The 23,760-nt window shown below is 67.4% G+C and overlaps 3 protein-coding genes across 6 annotated transcripts; 2 read left to right on the top strand and 1 right to left on the bottom strand.

Annotated features, from left to right (window-relative positions):
• Window positions 1-753: 753 nt before the first annotated feature.
• On the top strand, window positions 754-7,646 carry PLEKHG5 (pleckstrin homology and RhoGEF domain containing G5). Its single transcript, XM_054517172.1, is given in 21 exon segments — window positions 754-869; window positions 1,048-1,150; window positions 1,231-1,291; window positions 1,397-1,488; window positions 1,565-1,701; window positions 1,778-1,926; window positions 3,436-3,621; window positions 3,791-3,961; window positions 4,035-4,130; window positions 4,225-4,275; window positions 4,386-4,535; window positions 4,613-4,723; window positions 4,790-4,939; window positions 5,008-5,145; window positions 5,298-5,417; window positions 5,519-5,545; window positions 5,547-5,652; window positions 5,722-5,847; window positions 5,900-6,068; window positions 6,142-6,936; window positions 7,043-7,646. Coding segments are annotated over 21 exon segments (2,991 nt in total). The 5' UTR covers window positions 754-826; the 3' UTR covers window positions 7,053-7,646.
• Window positions 7,647-8,139: 493 nt separating this feature from the next.
• On the top strand, window positions 8,140-11,705 carry TNFRSF25 (TNF receptor superfamily member 25). 3 transcript variants are annotated; one of them, XM_036396276.1, is made up of 7 exons: window positions 8,140-8,209; window positions 9,762-9,957; window positions 10,060-10,170; window positions 10,246-10,398; window positions 10,488-10,572; window positions 10,658-10,716; window positions 10,801-11,705. In XM_036396276.1, the coding sequence occupies exons 1-7, from the start codon at window positions 8,180-8,182 to the stop codon at window positions 11,400-11,402; spliced, it is 1,236 nt and encodes a 411-aa protein (XP_036252169.1). In that variant the 5' UTR covers window positions 8,140-8,179; the 3' UTR covers window positions 11,403-11,705. The 3 variants fall into 3 exon arrangements, with proteins under 3 accessions (XP_036252169.1, XP_054373128.1, XP_036252168.1); XM_054517153.1 differs by having other exon boundaries at window positions 9,762-10,170; XM_036396275.1 differs by lacking the exon at window positions 8,140-8,209 and having other exon boundaries at window positions 9,595-9,957.
• A 270-nt stretch (window positions 11,706-11,975) lies between these two features.
• ESPN (espin) lies at window positions 11,976-23,638 on the bottom strand. 2 transcript variants are annotated; one of them, XM_054517152.1, is made up of 13 exons: window positions 23,345-23,638; window positions 22,343-22,536; window positions 19,940-20,126; window positions 19,673-19,855; window positions 19,458-19,589; window positions 19,155-19,374; window positions 18,805-19,082; window positions 17,107-17,268; window positions 16,854-17,028; window positions 16,540-16,566; window positions 15,192-15,337; window positions 14,822-15,103; window positions 13,325-14,584 (listed from the first exon to the last, which is right to left on the bottom strand). In XM_054517152.1, exons 1-13 carry the CDS (start codon window positions 23,636-23,638, stop codon window positions 13,325-13,327), a joined length of 3,540 nt encoding a protein of 1,179 aa, XP_054373127.1. The 2 variants fall into 2 exon arrangements, with proteins under 2 accessions (XP_036252164.1, XP_054373127.1); XM_036396271.1 differs by lacking the exons at window positions 13,325-14,584; window positions 16,540-16,566 and adding exons at window positions 11,976-12,530; window positions 12,625-12,636; window positions 12,718-12,797 and having other exon boundaries at window positions 16,854-17,268; window positions 18,805-19,374.
• Window positions 23,639-23,760: the final 122 nt, after the last annotated feature.

The following is a 23,760-nucleotide window of genomic DNA, read 5'->3' as shown; positions in this document are numbered from 1 at the left end:
CACCCCTCCGTGGGCAGGGTGGAGGTGGGGGTCCTACACAGGGATGGGGATGTGTCAGCGGTGCAGTAGGAATTGCTGGCAGTGGCCGGCAGCACCACAATCCCCAGGAGCGGGGCCAGTAGTAGCCCCAGTGAGAAGGGCACTGGCCAGAGAACACAGGCTGTGCACTGTGCTGGGGGCCTGGCCGGGGGTTTAAAAATAACCCGCTGTGAATGCCTGGAGGGGCTGGGGCCGTGGCCGTGGCCGCACACAATCGGAGGAAACCCGCCGGCTTCGAGCATTGTTTGCCTGCAGACGCTCGCTTCCTCCGTCCTGCCACGGGGACACGGCTCTCGTCAGCACAAAGGGGCTGGGGGGTGCCAGGGCGGCCTCCGGAGTCTCTGCTGAGGTGCTGGTGCCACGGTGCAGGTGATTGTCCCGCAGCTCCCTGTCCAAGCCTCGGCATGTGCAGGTGTCCCAGGGTCTCTGCTCATTGCGGTGGAGCAGGGAGGGGCTCTGTGGGACAGAACCCCCCGTGTCATCACCCACTTACAGCACCCACTGCCACACGGCCATGTCCTGGTCATGCTGCTTTCCCCGTGCCCGCTCTGGCTTCAGCATTCCCTGTGAACAATGTGCCAGCTGCAGTTGGGGCTGGCGGAGGGGACCCTGCTGCCCGTGGTGCTGCCCATCCCTCCTGTGAACGCGCCACAGCTGCGGCCCCGGGCAGGCCCTGCCTGACGGGCTGGTGTCCCCGCAGGAATGCCACCACGCCGAGTGCCGGCAGCTGAGCCGCAGCGGCCCCCTCAGCCTGTGTGAGCTCTGCGATGGCCGCCTCCATGGCGCCATGCACTTCGATGGCCACATCCGCTTCGACCTGTCCCCGCAAGGTGAGCCCGAGCCAGCTGTGGCACCGCTGCCCCCGCTGCTCTGCGGCGGAGCAGGGATGGGACGGGACTGATGGAGTGCATTTGGGGCTGGTGCAGCTCGGGGATGGGAGTGGGATGCAGCGGGAGGCAGCACGGGGCTGGGCGAGCTGTCACAGCCCAGCTCGATGCCCCTTTGCAGGCTCCATCCTGGCCCGCAACATGTCCACACGTTCGTGCCCCCCGCGCACCAGCCCTCCCTCTGATGTGGAGGAGGAGGAGGAGGGTCCGGCAGAGAGCAGAGGGTGAGCCCCTAGCCCTGCACAGCCCGTGTGCCGCCCCAGCCCGCGGCATCCCTGTCACCCTGCCCTCCCTGTGCCCGCAGGGAGCGCAAGAGCTCAGCGCTGAAGCTGCCCAAGAAGAAGGCTTGGCGCAGGCACACGGACGTAAGGCACCGGCTCCTCTCCCTGGGGCACTCGGCAGGGCAGCAGGATGGCCCTGGTGGGAGGGAGGGAGGGATCCCTGGGCAAGCAGCTGCCCCCTGCCCCCAGGACCCCAGCAAGGAGTGCTTCACCTTGAAGTTTGACCTCAGCATCGACATCGAGGCAGAGATCGTGCCAGCTGTGAAAAAGAAGTCGCTGGGGTGAGTCTGCTGGGGACGGGACAAGGGACAATGTGGGGAGAGATGCAAAGACAAATGTAGGGCTCGTGTCCTGCAGGGAAGTGCTGCTGCCAGTCTTTGAGAGGAAGGCAATTGAGCTGGGCAAGGTGGACATCTACCTGGACCAGTCGCACACGCCGCTGTCACTGCAGTTCGAGGCGTTTCGCTTCGGGGGACACTACCTGAGGGTGAAAGGTGCTGAGGGGGCCCCGAGGGAGGCCTGGCTGCTCCAGAGTTCCCAGGGGACACTGACAACCTGATGCTCCCACAGCCAAGCCCGGGGATGAGCTGAAGGTGGAGCAGGCAGTGCGAGATGCCAGGTCAGCCAGCCTGCCCATCCTGCACCCTGCCAGCAGTGCTGCATTCCTTGGGCCAGCGCTGGAGCCGCTGCCAGGACGCCGGGAGGGCGCTGAGAGCCTGGTGAGTGCCAGTGCTAGCTCTGGGGAGGGAGGAATTGGGGATGGGATGACAGAATGTGTGATCCCCCATAGCCATTCTTTCTGGTAAAGATGGGCCATGTATAGTGTGGGTTGAAGATCCCCCTGGAGTCCCCAAGACCCACTTTTTCTCCTGGCTGTGCCATGCTGGCTGTGCTGTGCTGTTCTGGCTCCACCATGGCAGTCTAGTAGCTCAAGCAGCAGCACCAGCCCTTTGGCTGTGCCAGGTACAGGCTGGCACCAAAGCAAAGGCAAACAGGAGCCTTGGGGGCCCCAGTGTTTGCTGCCGCTCGGTGCCACCCGGCCCTGGGACTCACCCTGGCCCCAGGACTCGCCCTGGCCACCGGCCCTCCTCTCTGCTGCTGGCAGCTGCTGAGCACAGCAGCTCTGTCCTGCCCCGTGGACCCTGGCCCCAGATAAGGCGTGGACTGGGTGCTGCTCCCATGGGAGCAGGGTGCCAGGCCTGAAGGGAGAAACTCTGCAGGGTCCCGCCAGGGGGACACGGTGCTCGGTGCTGTGCCAGCAGGCCCTGAGGGCGGCAACCTGGCTGCCTGGCCGGGGCTAGTGGCCACCCGTGTCCAGCACTATGACGCCTGGCTGCAGGACCGGCAAGGCTCTAGCAGGGCCAGGGGGCGAGAGGGCAACCAGGCACCTCTATGGAGGTCTCGGTCCCGACTCCCTTCCTGGGGGCAGGCGGGTCCCAAGTGGCCCCGAGGCGATGGGGCTGGTGACAGCCGGGGCGTCTGGAGAAGCGGCAGCGCAGTGAGTAATGGCAAAGGTGCCCGGAGCAGCTCTTGCCGCCTGGCTCTGCGGACGTGGCGGGGTGTGGGGCCGTGCTGGCGGCGGTGGCAGCAGCATGCCGCTTCCCAGGGCTTGGTGGCCGGCAGGGAGCCCCGACCCTGCCCCGGTGAGGAGATGGCAGCGGCCGCATCCCAGCGCAGCCCAGGGACACGCAGGGAGCAGCCGCTGCAGCGCTGCCCGGGGCGGCGGGAGCCGCTTGGCCGTGACCCAGCTCCTGCGACCAGCCGGGGGGCTTTGATCTCCGCCGGTGAATTGTTCAGCTCTGGTAGCTTATCTGCCGAGGAGGGAAATTAGGTTTTCGGCGCTGGCCCCACCTCCTTTTGTTTCGGAGGAGCTCGGCCACAGCCTGCCCGGCCCCGGCTCTGCGGTCCGAGCCGGGAGTGCGGCTGGACGGACGGCCCGGCCGGGGGCTGCGACCCTCGGGATGCCCTGAGCCCCCCCCGCTGCTGGGCCCGCTTGTCCATGGCCGGCCGGGCTTGGCCAGGCAGCACCCGGGGTCCTCCATCCCCGGGGCCCTGCACCCCCGGGATGCAGGTAGGCAGGTCAGTGCGGGCAGGGGAGCTTGGCCGGGGGACCCCACTGCCCGGGGTGTCCGTCTGTCCCACGGTGCTCAGGTCAGCCAGGCCGCTGTCCCCATCCTGGCCGCAGCGCTGGGTACTGACCCTGGGGACACTGGCTGTCCTCACTGCAGGCTCCAGGACGGCGAAGGAAGAACATAACAGAGTTCCTGGGGGACAGCAGCATCCCCAGCCCCGAGCCAGCCCTGCACAGCAGCAGCTCTCTGCCCACCAATGGCACTGACACCTGGAAGAACCGCGCTGCCAGCCGCTTCAGCGGCTTCTTTGGCTCCGGGACTAGCACGGGCTCCTTCGGGCGGGTAGGTGGGATGCAGGCACGGGGATGGGTGTGGGGACTGCCTGTGGCTATGCTGGGCACCTGGGATGGGTCCCCCTGTGGCTCAAGACCCTCGTTCCACAGGCAGGGTGAGGTGGTCCGTGGGACATGCCCAGTGGCCCCCGCCCAGCTTTGTCCCCTGCTTTGTCCAGGAGACTGAGAAGCTGGAGCAGCTGGTGAACAGGCTGCACGCCTACAGCACCTTCGGGCTGCCCAAGCTGCCGCCCCAGCTCCGCTTTGACCGCGACTCCTGGGAGGAGGATGGGGACGAGGCTGGGCTGACTCTGGAGGACAGCTGGCAGCAGATCATCCAGGGCACAGAGGTAGGGACAGTGCCTGGGGAGCCTCAGGGGCTGTGCCCAGGCCCTGGCACAGCGCTGACGCTCAGCCTGGCAGGTCCTGTCGCGCCGGCAGTGCCACCAGCAGGAAGCCATCTGGGAGCTGCTGCACACAGAGGCCACCTACATCCGGAACCTCAAAGTCATCACTGATGTGAGTGTTGGCAGCTACTGCACTGTGCTGGGGCTGGGGGCTGTGGCTGGGGGCTGTGGCTGCAGCTCACTGCCTCTCCATTCCCTCCCCACAGCTCTTTCTCTCCTGCCTGGTGAACCTGCAGGAGTCAGGGCTGCTCTGTGAGGTGAGTGGAGGGGGCTACAGGGGACAGGGTGTTCAGGGATGGGTCCTCAGCCTCGCCATGCTGCAGGGTGGAGGTGCCATTCCCCAGCGCTGCCCACCTCACCCCCACAGGTGGATGCCGAGCGGCTCTTCAGCAACATCGGGGAGATCATCCGCCTGCACTGCAAGCTGTGGCGCAGCGTCATGGCCTCAGTGCTGGCCAAGGCACGGCGGACTGGGGCACTGCTGGACCCCATTGACTTCCTCGATGGCTTCAAGATGGTGAGTGGGGATGCCATGCCACAGCGGGCAGCCACGCCATGCCGTGTGCTGCATGGTGACCGCCTCGTGTCCCCCAGTTCGGGTCCCTCTTCAAGCCCTATGTGCGGTATTGCATGGAGGAGGAGGGCTGCATGGAGTACATGCGGACCCTGCTGCGGGACAGCGAGCTCTTCCGCACCTATGTGACGGTAAGGGGAGGCTGGGGCTGGGGCTGGGGCAGGGCTGGGGCTGGTGCTAATGCCTGGGTACCACAGTGGGCTGAGAAGCAGGAGCAGTGCAGCCGCCTGAAGCTGAGCGACATGCTGGTGAAACCTCACCAGCGCCTCACCAAGTACCCGCTGCTCCTCAAGTCTATCCTGAAGAAGACGGATGACCCACGCGCCCGTGATGCCATCACCACTATGGTAAGGGATCAGAGGTGGGGGGCAGCAGGGTTGGTGGCCCCTCAAACCCACCACCTCTCCTGGCACAGATCAGCTCCGTGGAACGCTTCATCAACGACGTCAACTCGCGGATGCGCCAGCGGCAGGAGCGGCAGCGCCTGGATGCCATCCTCAGCCGGATTGATGCCTATGAGGTGGTGGAGGGCAGCACAGACGAGGTGGACAAGGTAGGCTGGACATGGTGGAGCTGCCATCTCATGCCATGCCACTCAATGCCACCCTCTGCCACACTGCTGTGCCACCCTGTGTCACTTCATGCTATGCCACCCATGTCATGTTACCCCATGCACCCCATGCCGACTCTGGGGGTTTCTGGCAGCTGCTTAAGGAGTTCCTGAGGCTGGACCTGACAGCCCCCATCCCTGGCACCTCCCCGGAGGACACCCGGCAGCTCCTCCTCGAGGGCAGCCTGAGGATGCGGGAAGGTAAAGACAGCAAGGTGAGGACTGCAGGGGACAGGGAGGGCTCAGCTCCGGCCCCTGCCCACCCACCCTCACTCACTGCACTGACTGGTGCCCGTGGCTCCACTCTCATCCTCAGATGGACGTCTACTGCTTCCTCTTCACCTGACCTCTTCCTCATCACCAAGCCCTTCAAGAAGGCTGAGCGCACCAAGGTGATCCGGCAGCCCTTGCTGGTGGACAGAGTTGTTTGCCGGGAGCTCAGAGACCCAGGTGAGAGCACTGGGCATAAGGGGGGCTGCAGGGAGGTCCCTGGACACTGCTGACAGCCCCTGCCCACAGGCTCCTTCCTCCTCATCTACCTGAACGAGCTGGGCAGTGCCGTGGCCGCCTACACCTTCCAGAGCAGTGGGCAGCTGTGCCGCAGCTGGGTCGAGGCAGTGCGCAATGCCCAGGTGAGGGCACACGGGTGGGTGGGGGACACGTGGGTTCCCTGTGCACACCCCATTCCTCACTGACAACCCCCCCATCCCAGAACCTGCTGCAGAGGCTGCGGCAGCGCCGGCGCATGGAGAGCAGGAGGAGGAGGACGAGGAGGATGAGGAGGATGATGGTGAGAGTGGCACTTCAGCTGCCAGTTCACCTACCATCCTACACCACAGCAGCGCCAGCCCGGACTCACAGCAGTGGTAGGGAGCAGGAGGGGGGACCTGCACACCCCCAGCCTGGCACAGGCCCCTCCTCACCTTCTTGCCTCCACAGCCCATCCGACGGCTCCACCGAGACGCTTGCCATGGTGGCAGCAGAGGGTGGCGACGAGCTCTCCTCCCCAGACTGGGACGCAGGACCCTTCAGCTCAACCTCGGATGGCTCCTCTGTTAGCACCAGCACCTCCATCGGCACTGGCACCTCTGTGGAGACCCCCACCTCCACCGATACCCCCACTCAGGAGCTGCCTGCAGGTGCCCTGCCTGTTCCCCTGCCCCACGGCGTGGCCTCCCCAGGCAGCGGCTGCCGCTCGTCCTCCATCGACAGCGCCTATGGCACGCTCTCACCTGCCTCCCTGCGGGACTTTGGCCAGCAGCCCGAGGGGACGGCCGAGGAGGGGCAGGAGCCCTCCCTGGCCCCTCCTGCCACACGGCCGGGCTCGCCCCGGCTGCGCCGCCGGACGCCCGTGCAGCTCCTGCCTTGCCCGGCCAGGGTGCTCAAGTCCAAGTCGGAGGCCAGCTTGCCTCAGCTCCTGTCCCCCACTTCCCCAGGCCCCCTGAGCCAAAGCCGCAGCCTCTCTGACATCTGTGCTGGTTCCCCCCGGACTAGCCAAGAGCCCGCACCTCAGGCTGCCCCCGGCAGCAGCGGCAGCTCCACATCAGAGCTCTCAGAGCCAGAGGAGCCAGCGGAGAGCCCAGCATCCCTCCCAGGGGGGCTCAGGCGCGACCCCCAGCCCCCTGCCCGCCGGACCCTCTCGGACCCGCAGGCGGCGCAGCACCGCAAGCTGACTCTGGCGCAGCTGTACCGGATCCGGACCACGCTGCTGCTCAACTCCACGCTGACGGCCTCGTAAGCACAGGCTGCCTGCTCCTGGGCGTGCCCCAGCCCTTCCAGGGGCTTCCCAGGGACCGAGTCCCAGTGCTGAAGGCCTCTCTCCCCACTCTGTGTCTTGCAGGGAGGTCTGAGAGCCGCTGGCATGGAAAAGGACAGATGCACGGATGTACCAAGGAGCTTCTCCTGCTTCTAACCGTAGCGTAAAGCCGGGGCCGGGCAGAGCAGGCACTGGGAGGCCACGCTGGTGGGGACATGGATGGGGATGCAGACCAGTCCCCTTGGCGAGGACATGTCCTGGCCATGGTGGTGCAGGGCTGGACATGGCACGTGGCTTGTGCTGAACCCCTTGTCTACAGACATGAGAGTTGTCGGGCAGGGGGCCCTGGGGCTGTGGGGGGCTGTGGGAGACTGTGGGTCAGCTCTTGCAGGCGAGGAAGGGATGACGACGTCGGCAGCGGTGAGTGGGGAAGGTGCTGAGAGGGACGTGGTGCCGGTGGCACGGTGCTGTGGACAGTGCAGGGAGGAGGCTGGGGCTGGTGGCAGGAGAGGATAGTGCAGGGCTGGGGCAGGTTTGCCCTGTGGGCTGGCAGTGGATGGCAGCACCTGGGACTGGAGTGCGGGAGACACGGTGGGACACGCGCGGTGGCCAGAGCCCCGGCTGCCCCCCCATGCTAAGCTGCACTCCACGTCCCAGCTGAGCAATAAAACCAGCTGGTGCACGCTCATGTCTGCCTCTCCTTTCCTTTGGCTTCAGCAGCACCCAAGGCTGGGCATCACCTGGGTGGGTGCAGCGTGGCTGAGAGAGCCCCCTCCGGGACAGACCAAAAGGGGATGGGACCAGTTCCAGCCTCCCGTTCTGGAGCTCGGGGTGGGGATGGAGCCCTGGGACGGGGATGCACTGCTCCCCACGTAGCCTGCGTGCCCTGCCACCCCCGCCACCCCCGCTAACGGGTGAGGGAGGGCGGCGGCCGGGTCTGCAGCGAGGCACTGCAGGTCCCTCCCGCGCCCAGCGCTCCCGTCATGTGGTTTCATACCCCCTGGACTCATTTCCAAAAAAGCATTTCCTCCTGCTGCGGTTGGGTGTAAAAGCCTGTCTGGGGAGGGCTGGCGCTCACTCACCACGCGTCGCGTGCTGCTGACGGCAGCCGTGGGGTGCCGGGGCACCCTGCCCGGGCACTGAGCTGCCCCGACACCCCCCTGCACCTGCGGCCCGCTCCCCTCAGCGCCCCGGCATGACCCAGCCGCATCGGCCACAAGGATGAAGTGTTGCTGCCCTGGGGTGGCTTGGGTGAGTGCGGTGGCCTGGGGGGTCCCATGGAGCGCTGGCACCAATTGTGGGGTGTCCCACGGCTGTGGCCGTAACGGGTCTGGAGGAGGGAGGGAGGAAGATGGATTAACTCCAGTGCCAAGCTCGCCAAAACCGCTTACACCGCTGGCTAACAGCCGGGGCTGGGCTCTGCTGCACCAAAACATTCGCGGTGTGGCGTGACCGCGGCGGGGGCCACCGGCCGTGAAGATCCCGGCCACAGAGCGGATGCGGCCGTGGGAAGGGTGGGGTCAGTCCTGGGGCTGCAGGCAGGGCAGTGCCTGGGGAGTGGCTGTGCCCACGGACCGCGGGCAGCTGCCCTCGGGGCTCGGGTGCCAACCCCGGCACCGACAGCGGCGGCTGCGTTACGGGGGGCAGAGGCGGCGGCACGGCCCCAGCGGCGGTGGCGCTCCGCAGCGCGGAGCCAGCCCCGTGCCCACCGGGCACCTTCTCCCCGCGCTGGGCACGGGCAGTGCCCGTCTGCGGGCGGGGTGCGCGGGCAGGGCCCCGCTGGGGACGGTCGTGCCTCAGCGGTGACTCAGATGTGCCGCTGCCAGCCGGGACTGAGGCACCCGCCCGGATCTGCCGGCAGCGCTCTGCGAGCGGGGCGGCCCAGCGCGGTTTCCAGTCTGCCGGTGGCGGCGGGTTTAGTAGAAAATGATTCAACTGCCGTAATCGGGGCCATCACGGCTGGGAAATCCAGCCCCCAGCGAGGAATCCCCTGGCTCCCTGCCCACACTGTCAGTGCCACGGCCCTCTCAGCCCCCGGCCCGGCCTGTGGAAGGGGTGTCAGCGTGGGCACCGCTCGCTACACCCACAGGGGCTTCCAGGGGAGCAGGGCTGCCCTGCGGACAGCACCTGGCACCCCGCGGGGGAGCAGTGACCTACTTTGGGACGCGCGTAACGGGGAGCGATAGCATCGGGGAGAGCTGAGCCAGGCACGGCTTCCTTTCGGGGAGGAAATCACCTCCTCTGTGAGGGAGATAAACCCCAGGAAAGTCAAAGCTGGCAGCGTTAACCCCTACGCGCCCGGCTACCGACGCCTCCCTAAGCCAGCGATCTCTGGCACCACCAGCAGTCCGTGTGCCTGACTTACTGGTCCCCATCCCTGGGGACATGGCAGGGTCCTGCTGGCACAGGCTATCGAGCATCTCGGTGCCGCTCCCCAGCCAGCATGGAAGCACCATTTGCAGAGCACACGGGGGCACCTTGGCAGCCCCATGGGCACAGGCTGTGGCACAGTGGCCCCCACAGTGCCAGCAGGAAGTTGCTTGCTCGTGTACTGCGGAGAAAGCAGAGCACAGGGGCTGCCGCGGGGCATTCCCAGCCCTGGGGCAGCACGCCCACGCGGCTTTGGGGCGGAGGGCCGCGGCTTCAGCCGCTCAGCTTTGCGCAGGCACCGCTGTCCACACAGCTGCAGGTACGGCTCTGGCTCTGGTAGCCCAGCATGAGCTGGTGTGAGGGCTGTCCCCACGGGTGCGAGGCTGCTGGACCAACCCGTCTGCCTGCAGCCCTGCTCTCTCCCTGCTTGCAGGTGACCTTGGCAGCGCTGTGGCTGGCAGCCAGCGAATCGCAGCCCCCAGGGTGGCGGGACCGCGACGTGCTGCAAAGGCAGCGGGTCCTGGTGCAGCCACTCCTCCGCCTGAGGAGACACACGGACAGACGCCAGTGCCCTGACGGCACGCACTGGGTGGAGGCTGTTCGTCAGTGCTGCCCTCAGTGTCCCGCAGGTGAGCGCTGCCCCGTCCGTGCGGCATGGCACAGCACACCGTGGCACAGCAGGTGCCTTGTTCCAGGCGGCCGTGCTCCCTGTCACCCCACTGTCCCTGCAGGGACATTCCTGAAAGACGCCTGCGTGTGCGACCCCTGTCCTGCCGGCACCTTCCGCACCCAGCCCAACACCTTCAGCGAGTGCCAGGCCTGCTACGAGTGTGACCAACACGGTGAGCTGGCACCACACCACACCGTGCTGTGCTCTGCAGTGCCGTGCCCAGCTGCTCACTGCCTGCTTTCTGCAGCTTTCCAGAGTGTGCTGAGCAACTGCTCGGCCACCAGCAACATTGCCTGTGGCTGTGAGCCCGGCCGATTCCGTGTCTGCCTTGACCCGCTGTGCACCGAATTCTCTTGCCAGAAGTGCCAGACCTGCACCGGACGCCTCATCCAGCAACCCTGTGAGTGCTGCCAGCTGCCCCATGGCACAACCTCCCAGCTGTGCCACCTCTGGCTGTGCCACCCTGCCTCATTCCCACCCTCTCCCCAGGCTCAGAGGTGCAGGATGCCCTTTGTGACAGCAGCTGCAAGCCTGACTTCTACAGAGAGGGTGATGAATGCCGGCCGTGTCACATGTAAGCATTGACCCTCCTGCCAGGGATGCATGTGGGGCCCGTGGCATGGCACAGCACGGCACCCATGGGTCCCATCTCCTTGCAGGCGCACCGTGGACACATGTGGCAAAGAATGCCAGCAAGCGTGCGGCAGCAACAACAAAGGTATGGGGACAATGGGGCCAGGGTTGGTGGTGTGCAGTCACTGTGCTGGCCAGCTGATGGCAATGCTCCTGCTCCTCCTTTCAGGCTCAGGTCTGGAGTACATCCTGCTGGGACTCACCGGGCCTCTCTTCCTGGGTGCCCTGGCCATCTACCACAAGAGGAAGAGGCTCCGGCATGGGGGTGGTCCCCACCCCATGGCACAGGCCTCCACCTCAATGCCCGGGGCTGCAACCACACCATTGTGCCAGTTCAGTGCCTGGAGGTGGCACAACCCGTGCTGGACCCAGCCATACTTCCCACAGGAGACAGAGCGTGGCACTGGCACAGCAAAGAAGAGCTTCAAACAGGAGGCCTTGCTGCGTGAGCCACCCAGCGAGGAAGGAAAGCCCTCTGCCCCCTCGGAGCCCCGTGGCGCCTTGCTGCAGGGCAGCCAGCTCTACGCCGTCATCGATGTGGTGCCAGTGCGGCGCTGGAAGGAGTTCATGAGGATGCTGGAGCTGCGGGAGGCAGAGATTGAGCTGGTAGAGCTGGAGGTGGTCCACATCCGTGACCAGCAGTACGAGATGCTGAAGCGCTGGTGCCAGCAGACCAGTGCCACGCTGGACCACGTCTTTGCTGCCCTGGAGCGCATGGAGCTGGCCGGCTGTGCTGAGGCACTGCGCCAGAGTCTGCCCGTGGGACCCTGACCCCAGCGTCAGCACCCTGGCACAGGGAGGTCCCGACACCTCCACATCTCACTGGGCACCCAGCCATACCCCTAAGTATTGTTACTTATGCCGAGTAGACATTTTATGTCAGTTTTATGTCCCCTTCCCACCTGCCTGTTCCCTCTATTTATGTCCTCCTGCCCCCAGGGCCGGGGAGGACCCCATGCCCCAGCACATCGGCTGCCCAGCCCCTCGCGGGACGAGCGGGCACCGAGCCCACCCGAACCCATGGGATAGTTCTCAAGGCTGCCCCTGCCGGGCGCTCCTTCCCCCTCCCCAATAAAGTGGTGTGTTCTCCATCCGCCAGCCCCGGCCCTTCTTCACAAGGCTGTGTCAGCCGGGCACCAGGGCACTGCTGGCCCCAGGACCGCCACTGGTGATGTGGCAACCACAGGTGACAGAGAATGTGGGTGCTGGCAGAGATGCAGGCAGTGTGGGTGTCGGGGTGTTTGTGGCGATGTTGGTGAGGGGGCACCGCTGTCAGCGAGCATGGCGTGGATGGGGGGTGGTGTGGGGAGCCCCAGGAAGGCGCGGGGCACTGCTGGCGGGGTTTATCGTTTTAATCGCTGGAAAGGCAGGCGGTCTGGGCAGAGGTGAGCCGGAAGCTGGCCTTGAGCGGCTCTGGAGGGGCAGTAGTGAGGGCGAGCGCTCTGCAACGGCGAGTGGTGCCAGCGGGGCGTGCGGTGAGCCCGGCCGCAGCGGCCGAGCCGGGCGGGGAGCAAGGAGCCGCGTGTCCCACGCTCGCTTTGCAACGGGCAGCACGGGGTAGCGGTGGGCTGGCGGCAGCGGGATGTGGGGGTAGGGGGGGCTACGGGTGCCTGGGGCGGTGGGGGGGGCTTCTCTGGGTTGGACTATGTGGCCATCCACGGCAAGAGGAGGGTGCCGAAGCATGTCGCGGTCCATGGGAGGACCTGCCAGTCTCCTCCTGCTGCGAAGAGCCAGGATGCGGTGTGGCGTGGCTAGTGCTTGGCTATGTCCCCCTTCTTGAGGATGATCTGTCGCTGCCAGGGCGCCAGCTTTGTCTCATCGTACCCGAGAGTCCTTAGCTTTTCCGACTGCTCCTTCTCCTTCTCCTCCTCCTCTCGCTTCAGCTTCTCCTGCTCTTTCCTGCTTAGCAGCAGAGGGCACAGGGCGCCGCGGTCACCAGAGCCGCGGAAGCCGCCGTGCCCGCCCACCCAGGGAAGGGGCTTGCTGCACTCACCGTTTCTGCTCCCTGCGAAGGCAAAGGGAACAGTGGGGTTAGTAGAGCCGCGGGAGTCACCGGGTGCTGCGGCATCCCCCGACCCTGGCTCACCTCTCTTCCTCCAGCTTCTTGCGCAGGATGTCCCTCCTCCAGGCCGGCATGCTGGCCAGGCGCGCCTCCTCTTCCTTCTCCTGCAACAGACAGCCGAGTTACCGGCACTGCCCGCCCTCACTGCCGGCACCGTGGGGCCGCAGCATCATCCTGGTGCGCGGCACCACATCCTTCTGGCAGCGCCCTCCGTGGCACGGTACCGGTGGCGTTCACCGGCGCACGGCTCTCAGACGCGGCCCTCGGTGCCCACCTTCCGCCGGCGCCGGGAGGAGGAAGGAGCGCGTGGCGTGGCCAGCCCTTGCAGCGCACCACAGCTTTATTGCACGACACGCGGGGGCCCACACTGCCCCGGCACCGCAAACGCCACACCAGAGGGGAGCGCAGCCCCGCCGCTGCGCCTCCCACACAACACACAGCCACGGCAAGCGGCACACACGGCAACCTCGGCCCGGGGCCGCAGAACAGCGCCCAGGCTTCTGCCAAGCTCAGCTGCACCACGAGCCACAGAGGCCGGCGAGCGCACCCGGGCACCAGCCCACAGCTGTCCCCTGAGCTTGCTGCTGCCCCATGCCACACCACTGGCACAGCCTGCAGCATCCCGTTGGACTCAAGTGTCGAACATCTCTGCCTCCTTCTCCTTCCAGAAGGAGAAGCTGCGGTCAATGAAGCGGCAGACGTCCTCCTCGCTGAACTCTCCCAGCTCCGGTACTGGTACTGCTGCCCCCTGCCCTTCCGAGGCCATGGTGGGGGCCTCTGCCAGGCTCTCTACCACTGCCACGGGGTCATCCCCAAAAAACTCCTGCACGAGGTCCTCAAAGCCGTCAAGCCAGTGGCGGTGGCCAGCCTCGACCTGCTCCAGCACGGTGCGGTGGAAACGGCGGACGCGGTGCCAGCTGTGGCTGCCCAGGCGGTCAAACATCTCGTAGCAGAGGAGGTGGCGGAAGCGCCGCTCCTCGGGGCTGAGGGGCATCTCCAGCAGCTGGAAGTAGCCCAGCATGAAGAGGTCGAGCGGGAGGCTGTCGTGGGGCATGGGCGAGCCGCCGACGTGGGGCAGGAAGTGTTGGGGCCAGTACAGCACCGTGGTGCGGCTCAGCCGCCGGATCTGACGCCCTGGGACCCGGCGGGCAACACTCCTCCAGCGGGCAAGCAGCCGCCCCGCTGCCGGTCGCCGCCTCCCCGGCCGCCGCGGCCGCTCCTCCCCGGGCACTGCCGAGAGTGCCCGCTTCTTCCAGTGCTCCAGGAAGAGGAAGACTGTGCGCTCCTTGCACCCCTTGGTGCGTTCATGTGGGCTGCTCGGCTCTGGCGGCGCTGGCCTGCTCCTCCGCAGCGCCCCATCCCCGTATTCCTCCTCCAGGATGGGCCGGCGGGTGCTACCAGGGGGCTGCACCCGCTTGCGCTTAGTGACCCTGGGGGAAGGCGCGGGGGGTCCCCCTGGCCCCTCGTAGTTGGCCTTGAGGCTGCGGACAGACACACCGCAGCCCAGGATCTCGCTGCGGGCGTCGTGCTGGGCACCGGGGCCGCCCCCTGCTCCCCCCGCCCCAGGGCCCTCCCGGCCCCTCAGGGTGGCCGGCGGTGCGGCCGCGCTCCTCGGCAGCGGGGGGGACTGGCTGCCGCGGGCAGGCGCGTCCTGGTGGGCGAGGGCGAAGCGCCGGGGTGCCGGGGGGGCGGAGAGCGGCACGAGTGGCAGCAGCTCCTCCTCCGGCCCCCCTGGAAGCGGCTGCCCCGCCTCGTGCATCACCCGCAGGCTCCCCAGCTGCCTCTCCAGGTGCTGCATGTCCTCCTCCCGCATCGGCTGCCCGGCGGGTCCCGGTACGCCCCCGCGGGCAGGCGGCCCGCGCCGGCACAGGGGCGGCGAGCGGTTCCCAGGCTGCGGCGGGAGAGAGGGCAAAGGGGCTCTTGAGGCCATGCCGCACGCCCCCCGTGCCGCTGCCGCCGTGTGTGGCATCCCCGGGGTGTGACACCCCTGCATGCAGGTAGGGTGGTCCCCCAGCCCAATTAGGAGCCAGAGGCAATGCCACGCACGCCGTTTCGCCAGGTCCTGAGCTGCTTGGGCCGTGCCCGCGCCGCGCTCGCCGCCGCAGCACGAGGGACCCCCCCCCCCTACCTTGCGCCGCTGCTCCTCTTCCTCCTGCATGCGGAGCTGCAGCTTGCGAACCATCACCTGCCGCTTCCACTCGGGGATGGGCCGGCCGTGCTCGTCCTGGCTGGGCACCAGCGCCTCCACCTCCGCCGCTGCCCCAGCGCCTGCTGCCGGCACCGGTGAGCTCCCGTTCAGCACCGGCTCCGGAGAGCCCCCTGCCAGGCAGCGTGGCGGCCCAGCAGCCTCGGGGGTGGCCGGCGGGGTGGGCGTCCTGGTGGGTGACGGGGAGGACACTGGCGACTCTGCCTGTGGAAGGAGGGAGGGAGGGCGGTGGGCACTTGCCTTGCCGTGCCGTGCCGCGCCACCGGCTCCCCTGGCCCCCATCACCACCTACGTTGGCCCCTGCCTGGCCGCTGCCGGAGAAAACAGTGGTGAAGCCTTTGCTCTGTGGCGTTGGCTTGAGGCTCTTCCCAGCTTTGATCTCGGCCAGCAGCTCCGAGTTGTCGCCGGTGGGGGACATCATGTTGAAGGACTTGGTGCCTGAAGGGAGGCAGAAGGGGCAGTAAGCACCCTCCCAGCACCATCTCCCTGCCCCTGTGAATCCCCCACCAGCTCGCAGGGTAGGGGGGTGGAGGGGTGGCTGGCTGACTGCTCCCCTCCACGCTATCCAGGAGCCCCTGGAACACCCCTGAAGCAGCATCCAGACACCCAGCTCAGCAGTCCACAGGAACAGCACATCACCAAACTCCTGGGTCCATCAGACCCCTGTGGAGCAACCCCCCAGCACTCAACAGCCTGGCACCCCAGCTCCACAGATTTGTAAGACCAGCATCCCAAGAGCAGTTTACAGGGTCCTGGCACCCTGCTGCAGCAGCACCCCAGCACCCCAACACTCAGCTGCAAGGGTCCCAGCCTGGCCCCAGCCCCGAATGCCACTCCATGCCCCCGAGGTTCTATGTTGCAACAGAAGAGAGCCTCTGGAGGGACGGCTCCGTGTCCGGTGGCAGCCCTGCCACTGCAGGGCAGCTCCTACACTCCCCTGGCATCTCCCGGCAGCGATGCACCGACAGCCTGAGCCAGACTCCCTGCCAGCCCAGTGCCCAAAGGGCTGCGTGGCACCCGCACCCCGAGGATGCTCTTCCCACTGCTCATGCCGCCCGCCTCGCGAGCACCCACCGTCCGTGCCAGCCATGCGTGAGTCCCTAAAGGCCCATGGTACCGTGCCAAGGCAGAGCCCCCTCCCCGCGGCCGGCGCCCGCAGCTCGCCCCGCTCGGCCGCGCCACGCCGGAGCCAGAGGGCTGCGGGTGCTGAGGGCCCAGCGGGACGCTCGCGCTGCCATCCAGCGCCGGCTGAGACCCCCCGGTGCCGGGAGCCGGCGCTAATAAAGCGGGCGCCGAGCAGCGGCCAAGCCCGCGGGCTGCAGTCAGCGGCGGGGGAGCGGCCGGTGCGCTCACGTGGCGGGGTCACGCCGGCCGGCTGAGCGCGAACAAAGGCCCTCTGTGTGCGGGGCCCGGCTCTGCCCGGCCCTGCCAGCCCTGCCCTGGCGCCTCCGGCAGCCCCGCACCGGCGCTCGGCGTCCCGCGTGGCACCGGCGACGCGCAGCACCGAGGGCAGGTGGCAGCCCCCAGCTGTCACCATCGATGCCATCGATGCCCCGTGGGTGCGGCACAGGGCCTGTCCGGCTGTGCCCCGCGCCAGGGCACCCTCTGAGCAGGGAGGAGCGTGGGGCCGCGGTACTTACTCTTCATCTGCCTGAGCGCCTTTCCTCCTAGGGAGAGAAGCAGAGAGGCGGCGCGGGGCGCGCGGCAGAGGAAGGATTTGGCCACCGCGAGACAAGAGAGAAGAGAAGCGGCCAGCAGTGAGAGCAGGCAGGGGCGAGCGGGCGTGGGGGCCCCCGCGCCGACACCGGAGGAGAGAAGGACAGAGAGGCTGTCAGGAGCCGCGCGGCCCAAGTGCCGCGGGAGGAGACGAGCCAAGGAGGTCAATGCCACAGTGCAGCCAACGGGACAGTGCCCAGGATCGCTCCCCGTGCCCACCCGGCACCCTGCCACTTACTTCCCGTAGAGGAGGAGGAGCGGCGGGGGCCGGCGGGAGTCTCGGCGAGTGGGGGCGGCGGTGGGGGCGTCGGGCAGGCGGTGTCGGGCAGTGGCGGGGGCGGCGGTGGAGGCGGCAGCTCGGCACCAGACTTGCTCTCCCCATTGCTCATGGTGTCCGCCGAGATGGGTGATGCCTGGAAAGGGAGCATGGGCAGGCGTTGCTCGGTGCCCTTGCCACTGAGCTGCGCACAGGCTCGCGGAGCAGGGCTCACCTCCTCGGTGTGCGCCATTCGCTGGGGGCCTGGCTGCTCGGCCACGACGTGCCCCAGGTGCTTGTAGTAGTCACCGGTGCTCGGCTGCTTGCCGAAATTCCTTGACCGCCTGCTGGAGTCGGCCCGGCGCAGGCCCTCGGGGCTGCTGTCACGCGATGCCAGCTGCAATGGGGAGCCCACCTCAGCCCCGCCGTGCCCGGCTGTGACCGTGGCACAGGGCTGTAGTGGAGTAGGACTGTGCCAGCGATTTGCCGTGGGGCAGATGCAGAGCTGGGACGGACAACGGGTGCATGCCCTGGGGTCTGTTCGGCAAACGGCTCTACCAGGGACTGCGTGCCATGTTGGCAGCGTGCGGCATCAGTGCCTGGCACTGTGACCCCATAGCCTGTGCCCAGGATCCTGTCCAAGCCTCCCCTGGGATAACCCCCTGGGAACAGGAGTGCCGAGCCCCAGCCCCGCGGATTACAGGAAGCTTATCCCGCGCGGGGCTGGGGCCGGCTTCCAAACCTCCCTCTGAACAGGGCTCTCAAGCAGCGCAGCCTCAGCTCACCCCGGCGCATTCCACAGCGGCTTTGCGAGTTGTGCTGCCGAGTGCTGCGCTGCAGGGGGCTGTGCCTGCTGCCTGGGTTTGAGGTGCCATCGTGGCATAGCCCTGTTCCCCTTGCTTGGGGCCCCACTATTTGCATTTCCCCGATGCCACCTCCACCCATGGCTTTTTCCCGGTGAGCCCGGCTGCTCTCTGCCACCGCCACCGGTCCCAGCTAAGTCAACAAACGTCAGCTCAGTGCTTCCTACTGCAGCTGCCATGGGAATTGTGCCAAGCCTGGCTCCCACTCCAGCAGTCCCAGCCCCGGTCTGGCACAAGGGTCTGTGCCGCTGAGCCCCATTTCATGGGACACCCACACCACTGTGGCACCGCTCTGCCACATGCTCACGCCTCCCCAAGGCAGCCCATTACTCCGGTAAGCACTAAAGAGCCAAGGCCATGCACAATGAGCACTGTGGGGTCCCAAACCCACCACGTGCCTGGCTCACACTGCTCTGCTGAGCCCCCCATCCCATGTGCCCTGTCCCCCAGAGCGCTGAGCTCTGCCAGTGTCCTGACCATGCCCAGAATCCTGTCCCCAGTGAGGTGGCGAGAGCCATGGTAGGGGGTCAGGACGGTCCCAAACCTACTGCATCCTTATGCCCCCCCAGCCCGCCATGGAGGGCTGCACCCCTCTTACCTGTGCACGCCTGGCTGAGCCCTCTCAGCTCCTGGCAGCGCTGGCTGTGCCACCCGACACCTGTGGCGCGGGCGACACCGGAGCCGGCCGCTCGGGTTACCGCCTGCGCAGCTGCCCACGCCCAGCTCGGCATGGTGCCTGTGGTATCGCCGGGCCGCATGGGCGCGGCTGCCATGGCGTGGTGCTGCCGGGTGCCCCAGCCAGTGCAGCAGTGCATGGCCCACCCAGTGCCATGAAGCCACCAGAGCATCACTGATCCCGGCTTGCTGCATCCTCGCTGCTGGTTGAGCCCCATCCCCCCCAGTGCATGCCAGGGTTGCAGGCATGTGGCCTCCAGCCGGGGCTGTCCCCTCCCAGTGCAGGCAACAACTACTCAGATGATGGCTGCCCTGTGGCATGTCCCTCCCGGGTGGTATGTCCCTTTTGCTGTGTTTGGGGCATGGTGCAGGGGACACGGTGCATGGGGCCGTACCTCTCGGCGCAGCGCCTGGCTCTCCACATGCCGCAGGTTGTTCTTGGCCCGCACGTAGATGTCAGCGGTGTGGGGGGCAGCGGGGGGCGCAGGTGCAGGGTAGCCAGGGGGTGGCGGGGGTGGCCGGGTGCTGGGGGGTGGGGGTGGCGGTGGGGGGAAGGCAGGGGGTGGTGGCGGCGGGGGACCCTCGCCTGCTGGGCCCCGGCCCCGTGGCCGCATCTCAGGGTCCAGCATGTCCATGTACGCCTGCATGTCCGCCAGCGCCGGCTCAGGCACCCCTGCGCAGGGCAGGGGGTCAGGGGGGGCTGGACCCGCACCCCCCGCCCCGCGCCCCCTGGCCCCGCACTCACGGGCGGCGGGGGCCCCTGGGGGGCCGCCCCTCTTCTCCCCGGTGCTGGACTGGCTGGAGTGGCAGGAGTCGTAGTTGGAGAGGGTGCTGGCAGGGGAGCCCACCTCGAAGCGCGCCTGGGGCACAGATGCCGTGGTGTTGGGCGATGACATGCCCGAGTCGGGCTGTCGGCATTCCCCATCCGCAGAGGGGTCTCGCGACAGCACGCGGTGCTCCACGCTCTGCTGGCACAGCCGAGGGGTCAGGGCAGGGGTGGGGAGGCCCTGGTGATCCCTGTGTGCTCCCCACACCCTCATCCCTCTACCATGTTCTCCACGGTGCGCAGGTACTGGGCACAGTGGCTGTGGCCGTTGTAGTCGGCGAGGTCGGCTGCTGTGTAGCCATCCTGGTCACGGATGCTGAGGTCGGCACCGTTCACCACCAGGATCTGGCAGCACTGGGGAGAGTGGGGGTGCATGGCAGGGCTGGAAGGAAGGGCCCCCCCCTTGCCCTGACACCCTGTTGGCCACCAGCACCCACCTCCAGCTCGCCATTCTCGGCGGCATCGTGCAGCGGCGTGCCGCCCCAGCCGTCGGCAGTGATCTCCCCGCCGTGCAGCAGCAGCCAGCTCAGCACCTTGGCGTGGCCACGGCTGGCAGCAAAGTGCATGGCTGTGGCTCCTTCAGCATCCCGCTCCGACAGGCTCACCGTCGTGAAGCTCATCTGTGTGGGCAGGCGGGCTGAGCACTGGGGCTCTGTGCCACCACGCCGTGCCACCACGCCGTGCCATGCCCTGACAGCGCTTACCAGCCATACGATGACAGTGTTGTGGCCCATCTGGGCGGCGGCGTGCAGTGGGGTCATGCCGTCGTAAGCCCGCGCGTGGGGGTCAGCCCCACAGTCCTGCACCAGGTACTGGATGATCTCCAGGTGGCCTTCCTGGCAGGCGAGGTACAGCGGGGTGGCCCCCGTCTTGGTCTGGGCACTCAGCGTACTGCAAGTGGGGCACAGCGCCCGTCACCTGTGGCCACTGCTACTTGCCAGGGCTGGGACAAGGGGCGGGCAGGATACAGGGACATGGGGGCTTGTGGGACACGAGGAACATGGGCAGGTGCAGGGGAAACAGCTGTGGGCAGGCAGGGCAGTGCCAGGGCCGGGAGCTGGCCACCCCATGGCTTCCCATAGGTCCCCGTGCTGCTGCGGTGGCTGCAGCTGCAGCGGGAGGTCACTAAGTTAATCAGCCTGCTTAGGCTAAGCTCCTTCCTCCGGCTGTTTTTGGACACTGCAATTTAGTCGTATTTTAAAGTAAGCTGCTTACACAGCACCGGCCGTGGAGCCAGCGGGGAAAGGCCAACCTGCACCATGGCGCTGCCCGGCCCAGCTGCTGGGTGCTGGTGTCCCCCAAAAGGCCTTGGCATCCTTGTGTCTCTCATCCTGAATTGTATATTTCAAATTCCGCAACCCAAATCCTGAATCCTGCATCTTTTACCCCACAGACCCATATTCTGCATCCCACACCCCACATCCTGCCTCCCGACCCCACAGGAAGCTGTTTTATTAAGTGCTCTATAAAAAAAAAAAAAAAAAAAAAACAACCTGTTGAATATTTAAAAAAGGAAGAGCAATAAATACTCTGCTCTGTTATCGCAACGATCGCAGGCCCTAAATAATTGATCCCTGTAACTGTGAGACGGGCTGTGGCCAGCACTCCCTCCCGCTGTGCCTTGCGTGCCGTGCCACCGAGTGCCTGCCCCATGGCCCAGCAGTGCCAGGCTGGCACAGCCCTGGGTGCTCCCCGAGCTGGGGATGGGGCTTGGGGCAGCTGCAGGCTGGGGTGCAGGAGACAGCGGGAGCACGGGCACAGGGTCAGTCCCTGATTCCCGTTTCTCAGTAATTGGGAAGGGGTTAAGCCACTTGGGCACCACCGCTAAACTGCTTTGGCAGATGGCTGAGCCCCCATGCTGGGCCACCGGCTGCCGCGGGCGATGCGAAGGTGGGCTGGGAGCGTCCCGCAGCGGCACCCGGGATTGGATTTCGCAGCTGTAACGGAGCCTCCGGGCAGGCGCAGGGCTGGGAGCAGGGCCAGCCCTAAATAATTCAGGGGGAAGGCGGTGACAGCAGCGGAACAACCCCGGCAAGCGGCGTGAAAGGCAATGCGAGCGCCGTGCCACACCTGGGCTGACACAGTGGGCGTCGAGCAGAAGCAGTGACTGGTTTGGGGCTGGGCTTGGGCTGCAGGGGTTAATCCCAGAAGTGCTCAGGGCTAAGCTGGCACACCTGGGGCAAGGAGATAAAGAACTGGGGCTGGGACAGCTCTGGCCAGTGAGTACCATGGGATCCAGGGATCTCTGTGGCCCGGCCTGGAGAAGAAGATGCAGGGCTCTGGTGTTGTGGCACCCAGAGACAGAGGGGGTGCCGAGTGCTGGTTCACGTCCCGCTGCCTCAGGACTCCCTGGATGTGGGACAGCTGTGCAATCCCTCTCATCCACAACCCTGGAGCCTTCCGGGGACAATGTGGAGCAACAGCGCATCCCCCCGGCTCCGCTTTGGCTGGGTCCGTGGGTTATTTCTAGTGGCCTCTGCCCACCACAGGAAATCGGATTAGCGGTCACCTAATCACCTGCTGCAGCCTCGTGGCGAGGCCCGGCATCGCGGGCCCTGTGGGCTGCTGTGCCACGTAACCCGGGGACCAGCCTGGCCCCAGGTACCGCTCAGGAGGAAAAGCGGGGATGCTGCCGGGACGGAGCCGTGTGGGAGAGGCTGCCATGCCCAGCAATGCCCACGGACCTGGGCAAGCGGAAAGGTCGTCTCCGGAGCGGGGAGCAGCCTCTCCTCGGCGGTCAGCCTAATCCATTTACATAACAGCGGGCGGACAAAGGCGGCTGTGTTATCGCCCCGCGCCAGGAGCCGACTCAGCGGCCAGTGACAATATTTCTGCCAGCTCTCGCCCCTCTCCTCCTCTCCCTTTCTTTCTGGGCCATAAAGAAGGTGCAGCTGCCTGCCCAGCCTGATAACGCGGCCGCGTTGCCCTTGGAGCTGGGGGATCAGGGTGGCTGCAGCATTCGTCCCCAGTGCTGGCACCTTGCCCAGTGGCTGGAGGGAGGGTTGGGGCCACAGCAGGCACCCCGTTCTCCCACTAACCCCTCTCCTGCTGGTGGGTGCCAACCTTCCGGCAGACCCTGTCTCGCTGCCAGCAGTGGGGGCCGTTACCTGGGGCAGTGTCCCAAGAGGAGTCGCAGGGAAGGGAAATCCCCTTTCACCGCGGCGTAGTGGACGGGCAGCGCTCCCGTGTTGGTGGCTGCCGTGGGGTCGCTGCCTCCAAAGCGGAGGAGCCAGTCGATCACATCATGGTGACCGAAGCGGGCTGCCAGGTGTAGGATGGTGGCACCAGAGTTGTCTGTGTCCTGCAGGAGGAAGTGGGACGGCTGTCAGTGCCAGGCACCAAGCCCTTCCGGCAAGGGGGTTGGGGACCGCAGGCAGCCGTGGGGCATCCCCCAGCCCGGAGCTGGTGCCAGGCGGGTGGGGCGGCCAGGGTGGAGCTCCTGTCCGTACGGAGCGGGGCTGGAGCAGGAGCACAGAGCATTGGAGCGACCGTGGGACCAGCGTGTCTGCCTCCGTCAAGGGCCTGCGTCCGCACACAGTGAGTGCAGCACAATGCCCTCCTTGTTCTACCGGCCGCGGAGCCCCTAACCGCGAACTTGCCGCCGAGCCCCGCTGTGCCGCCGGCCCGTCCGCCCTCCGCGCTCGGTGGGGCGCGGGTAGCGCTGGCCCCTGGCCAGGAGGTCGCCGATGCGTGCTGACCCCTTCCTTCCCGATTAATCTCCTCTCCCAACCCCGCCGCCTCCTCTTCCTTCGGCCGTCACATGTCTTTAACTCTCGGCCGGCCCCGGGGCAAGCCGCTTACCGCCGCGGTCCCTCCGTTGTGTAACCCCGGAGGGGGCGGCAGCCCCGGGCAATATGTGCTGCCCTCGCGGCTGAACCCCTCCGGGATGCCGGGGACTCTCCGGGTCCGTCGGATGCCGGCCTCTATGCACGGCGGAGCCCTGCCCGTGCCGGCTAGGACGGACCCCGGCTGGCTGTCGGCAGGGTTGGAAGCACTACGCGTGACCGTCTCCCCGCGGCCACAGACACCCACACGGGACCGCGGAACGCCTCCCCGGCCGCCCGCGCCACCGAGGGACCCTCCGCCGCCCCCCGCGCCCCCGCTCGCACCTGCACGCCGCAGCCCCCCTGCGTGAGCAGCCACTGGAGACAGGCGAGGTTGCCGGTGGCGGCGGCGTCGTGGGCCGGCGTGGCCCCGTTTCGCGCCCGCGCGTCCCCGCGGAGCGCGGCCTCGGCCGCCAGGTACCGGAGGCAGGCGAGGCGACCGGCGCGGGCGGCGTGGTGCGCGGGGGACGCGCCCAGGGCGTCCCGCAGCCCCGGCCGCAGCAGCCCGGCCGCCCGCAGCCCCCGCAGCGCCTCCACGTCTCCCTGTCGCGCCGCCTGCAGCGCCCGCTCCAGCGCCATCCCGGCGGCGGCCCCGGCCCCAGCGGCCCCGGCCCCGGCGGCCCCGGCCGCCGCTTGGCACTGTGCGGCGCTCCCGCCCCGCCGCCCCCCGGCCCCGCCGGCTCCTCCTCTCCCTCCCCCGG

Source organism: Molothrus ater, chromosome 23 (assembly GCF_012460135.2).
Source record: "Molothrus ater isolate BHLD 08-10-18 breed brown headed cowbird chromosome 23, BPBGC_Mater_1.1, whole genome shotgun sequence".
NCBI lineage: Eukaryota > Metazoa > Chordata > Aves > Passeriformes > Icteridae > Molothrus > Molothrus ater.
This window is presented reverse-complemented; position numbering and strand designations above follow the sequence as displayed.

Bases quoted from the DNA above. Each gene is read 5' to 3' on its own strand.
- TNFRSF25 (XM_054517153.1), top strand. From the start codon at position 8,180: ATGAAGTGTTGCTGCCCTGGGGTGGCTTGG. The intron at 8,210-9,761 runs GTGAGTGCGGTG...CCCTGCTTGCAG, and splicing joins GCTGCCCTGGGGTGGCTTGG to GTGACCTTGGCAGCGCTGTG. The intron at 10,717-10,800 runs GTATGGGGACAA...TCCTCCTTTCAG, and splicing joins GTGCGGCAGCAACAACAAAG to GCTCAGGTCTGGAGTACATC.
- ESPN (XM_054517152.1), bottom strand. From the start codon at position 23,638: ATGGCGCTGGAGCGGGCGCTGCAGGCGGCGCGACAGGGAGACGTGGAG. The intron at 15,104-15,191 runs GTAGGTGGTGAT...CTCCTTCCACAG, and splicing joins GCGGCCAGGCAGGGGCCAAC to GCAGAGTCGCCAGTGTCCTC. The intron at 14,585-14,821 runs GTAGGGGGGGGG...CTCCCGCCGCAG, and splicing joins AAGAGGAGCAGCGGCGCAAG to CCTGGGAACCGCTCGCCGCC.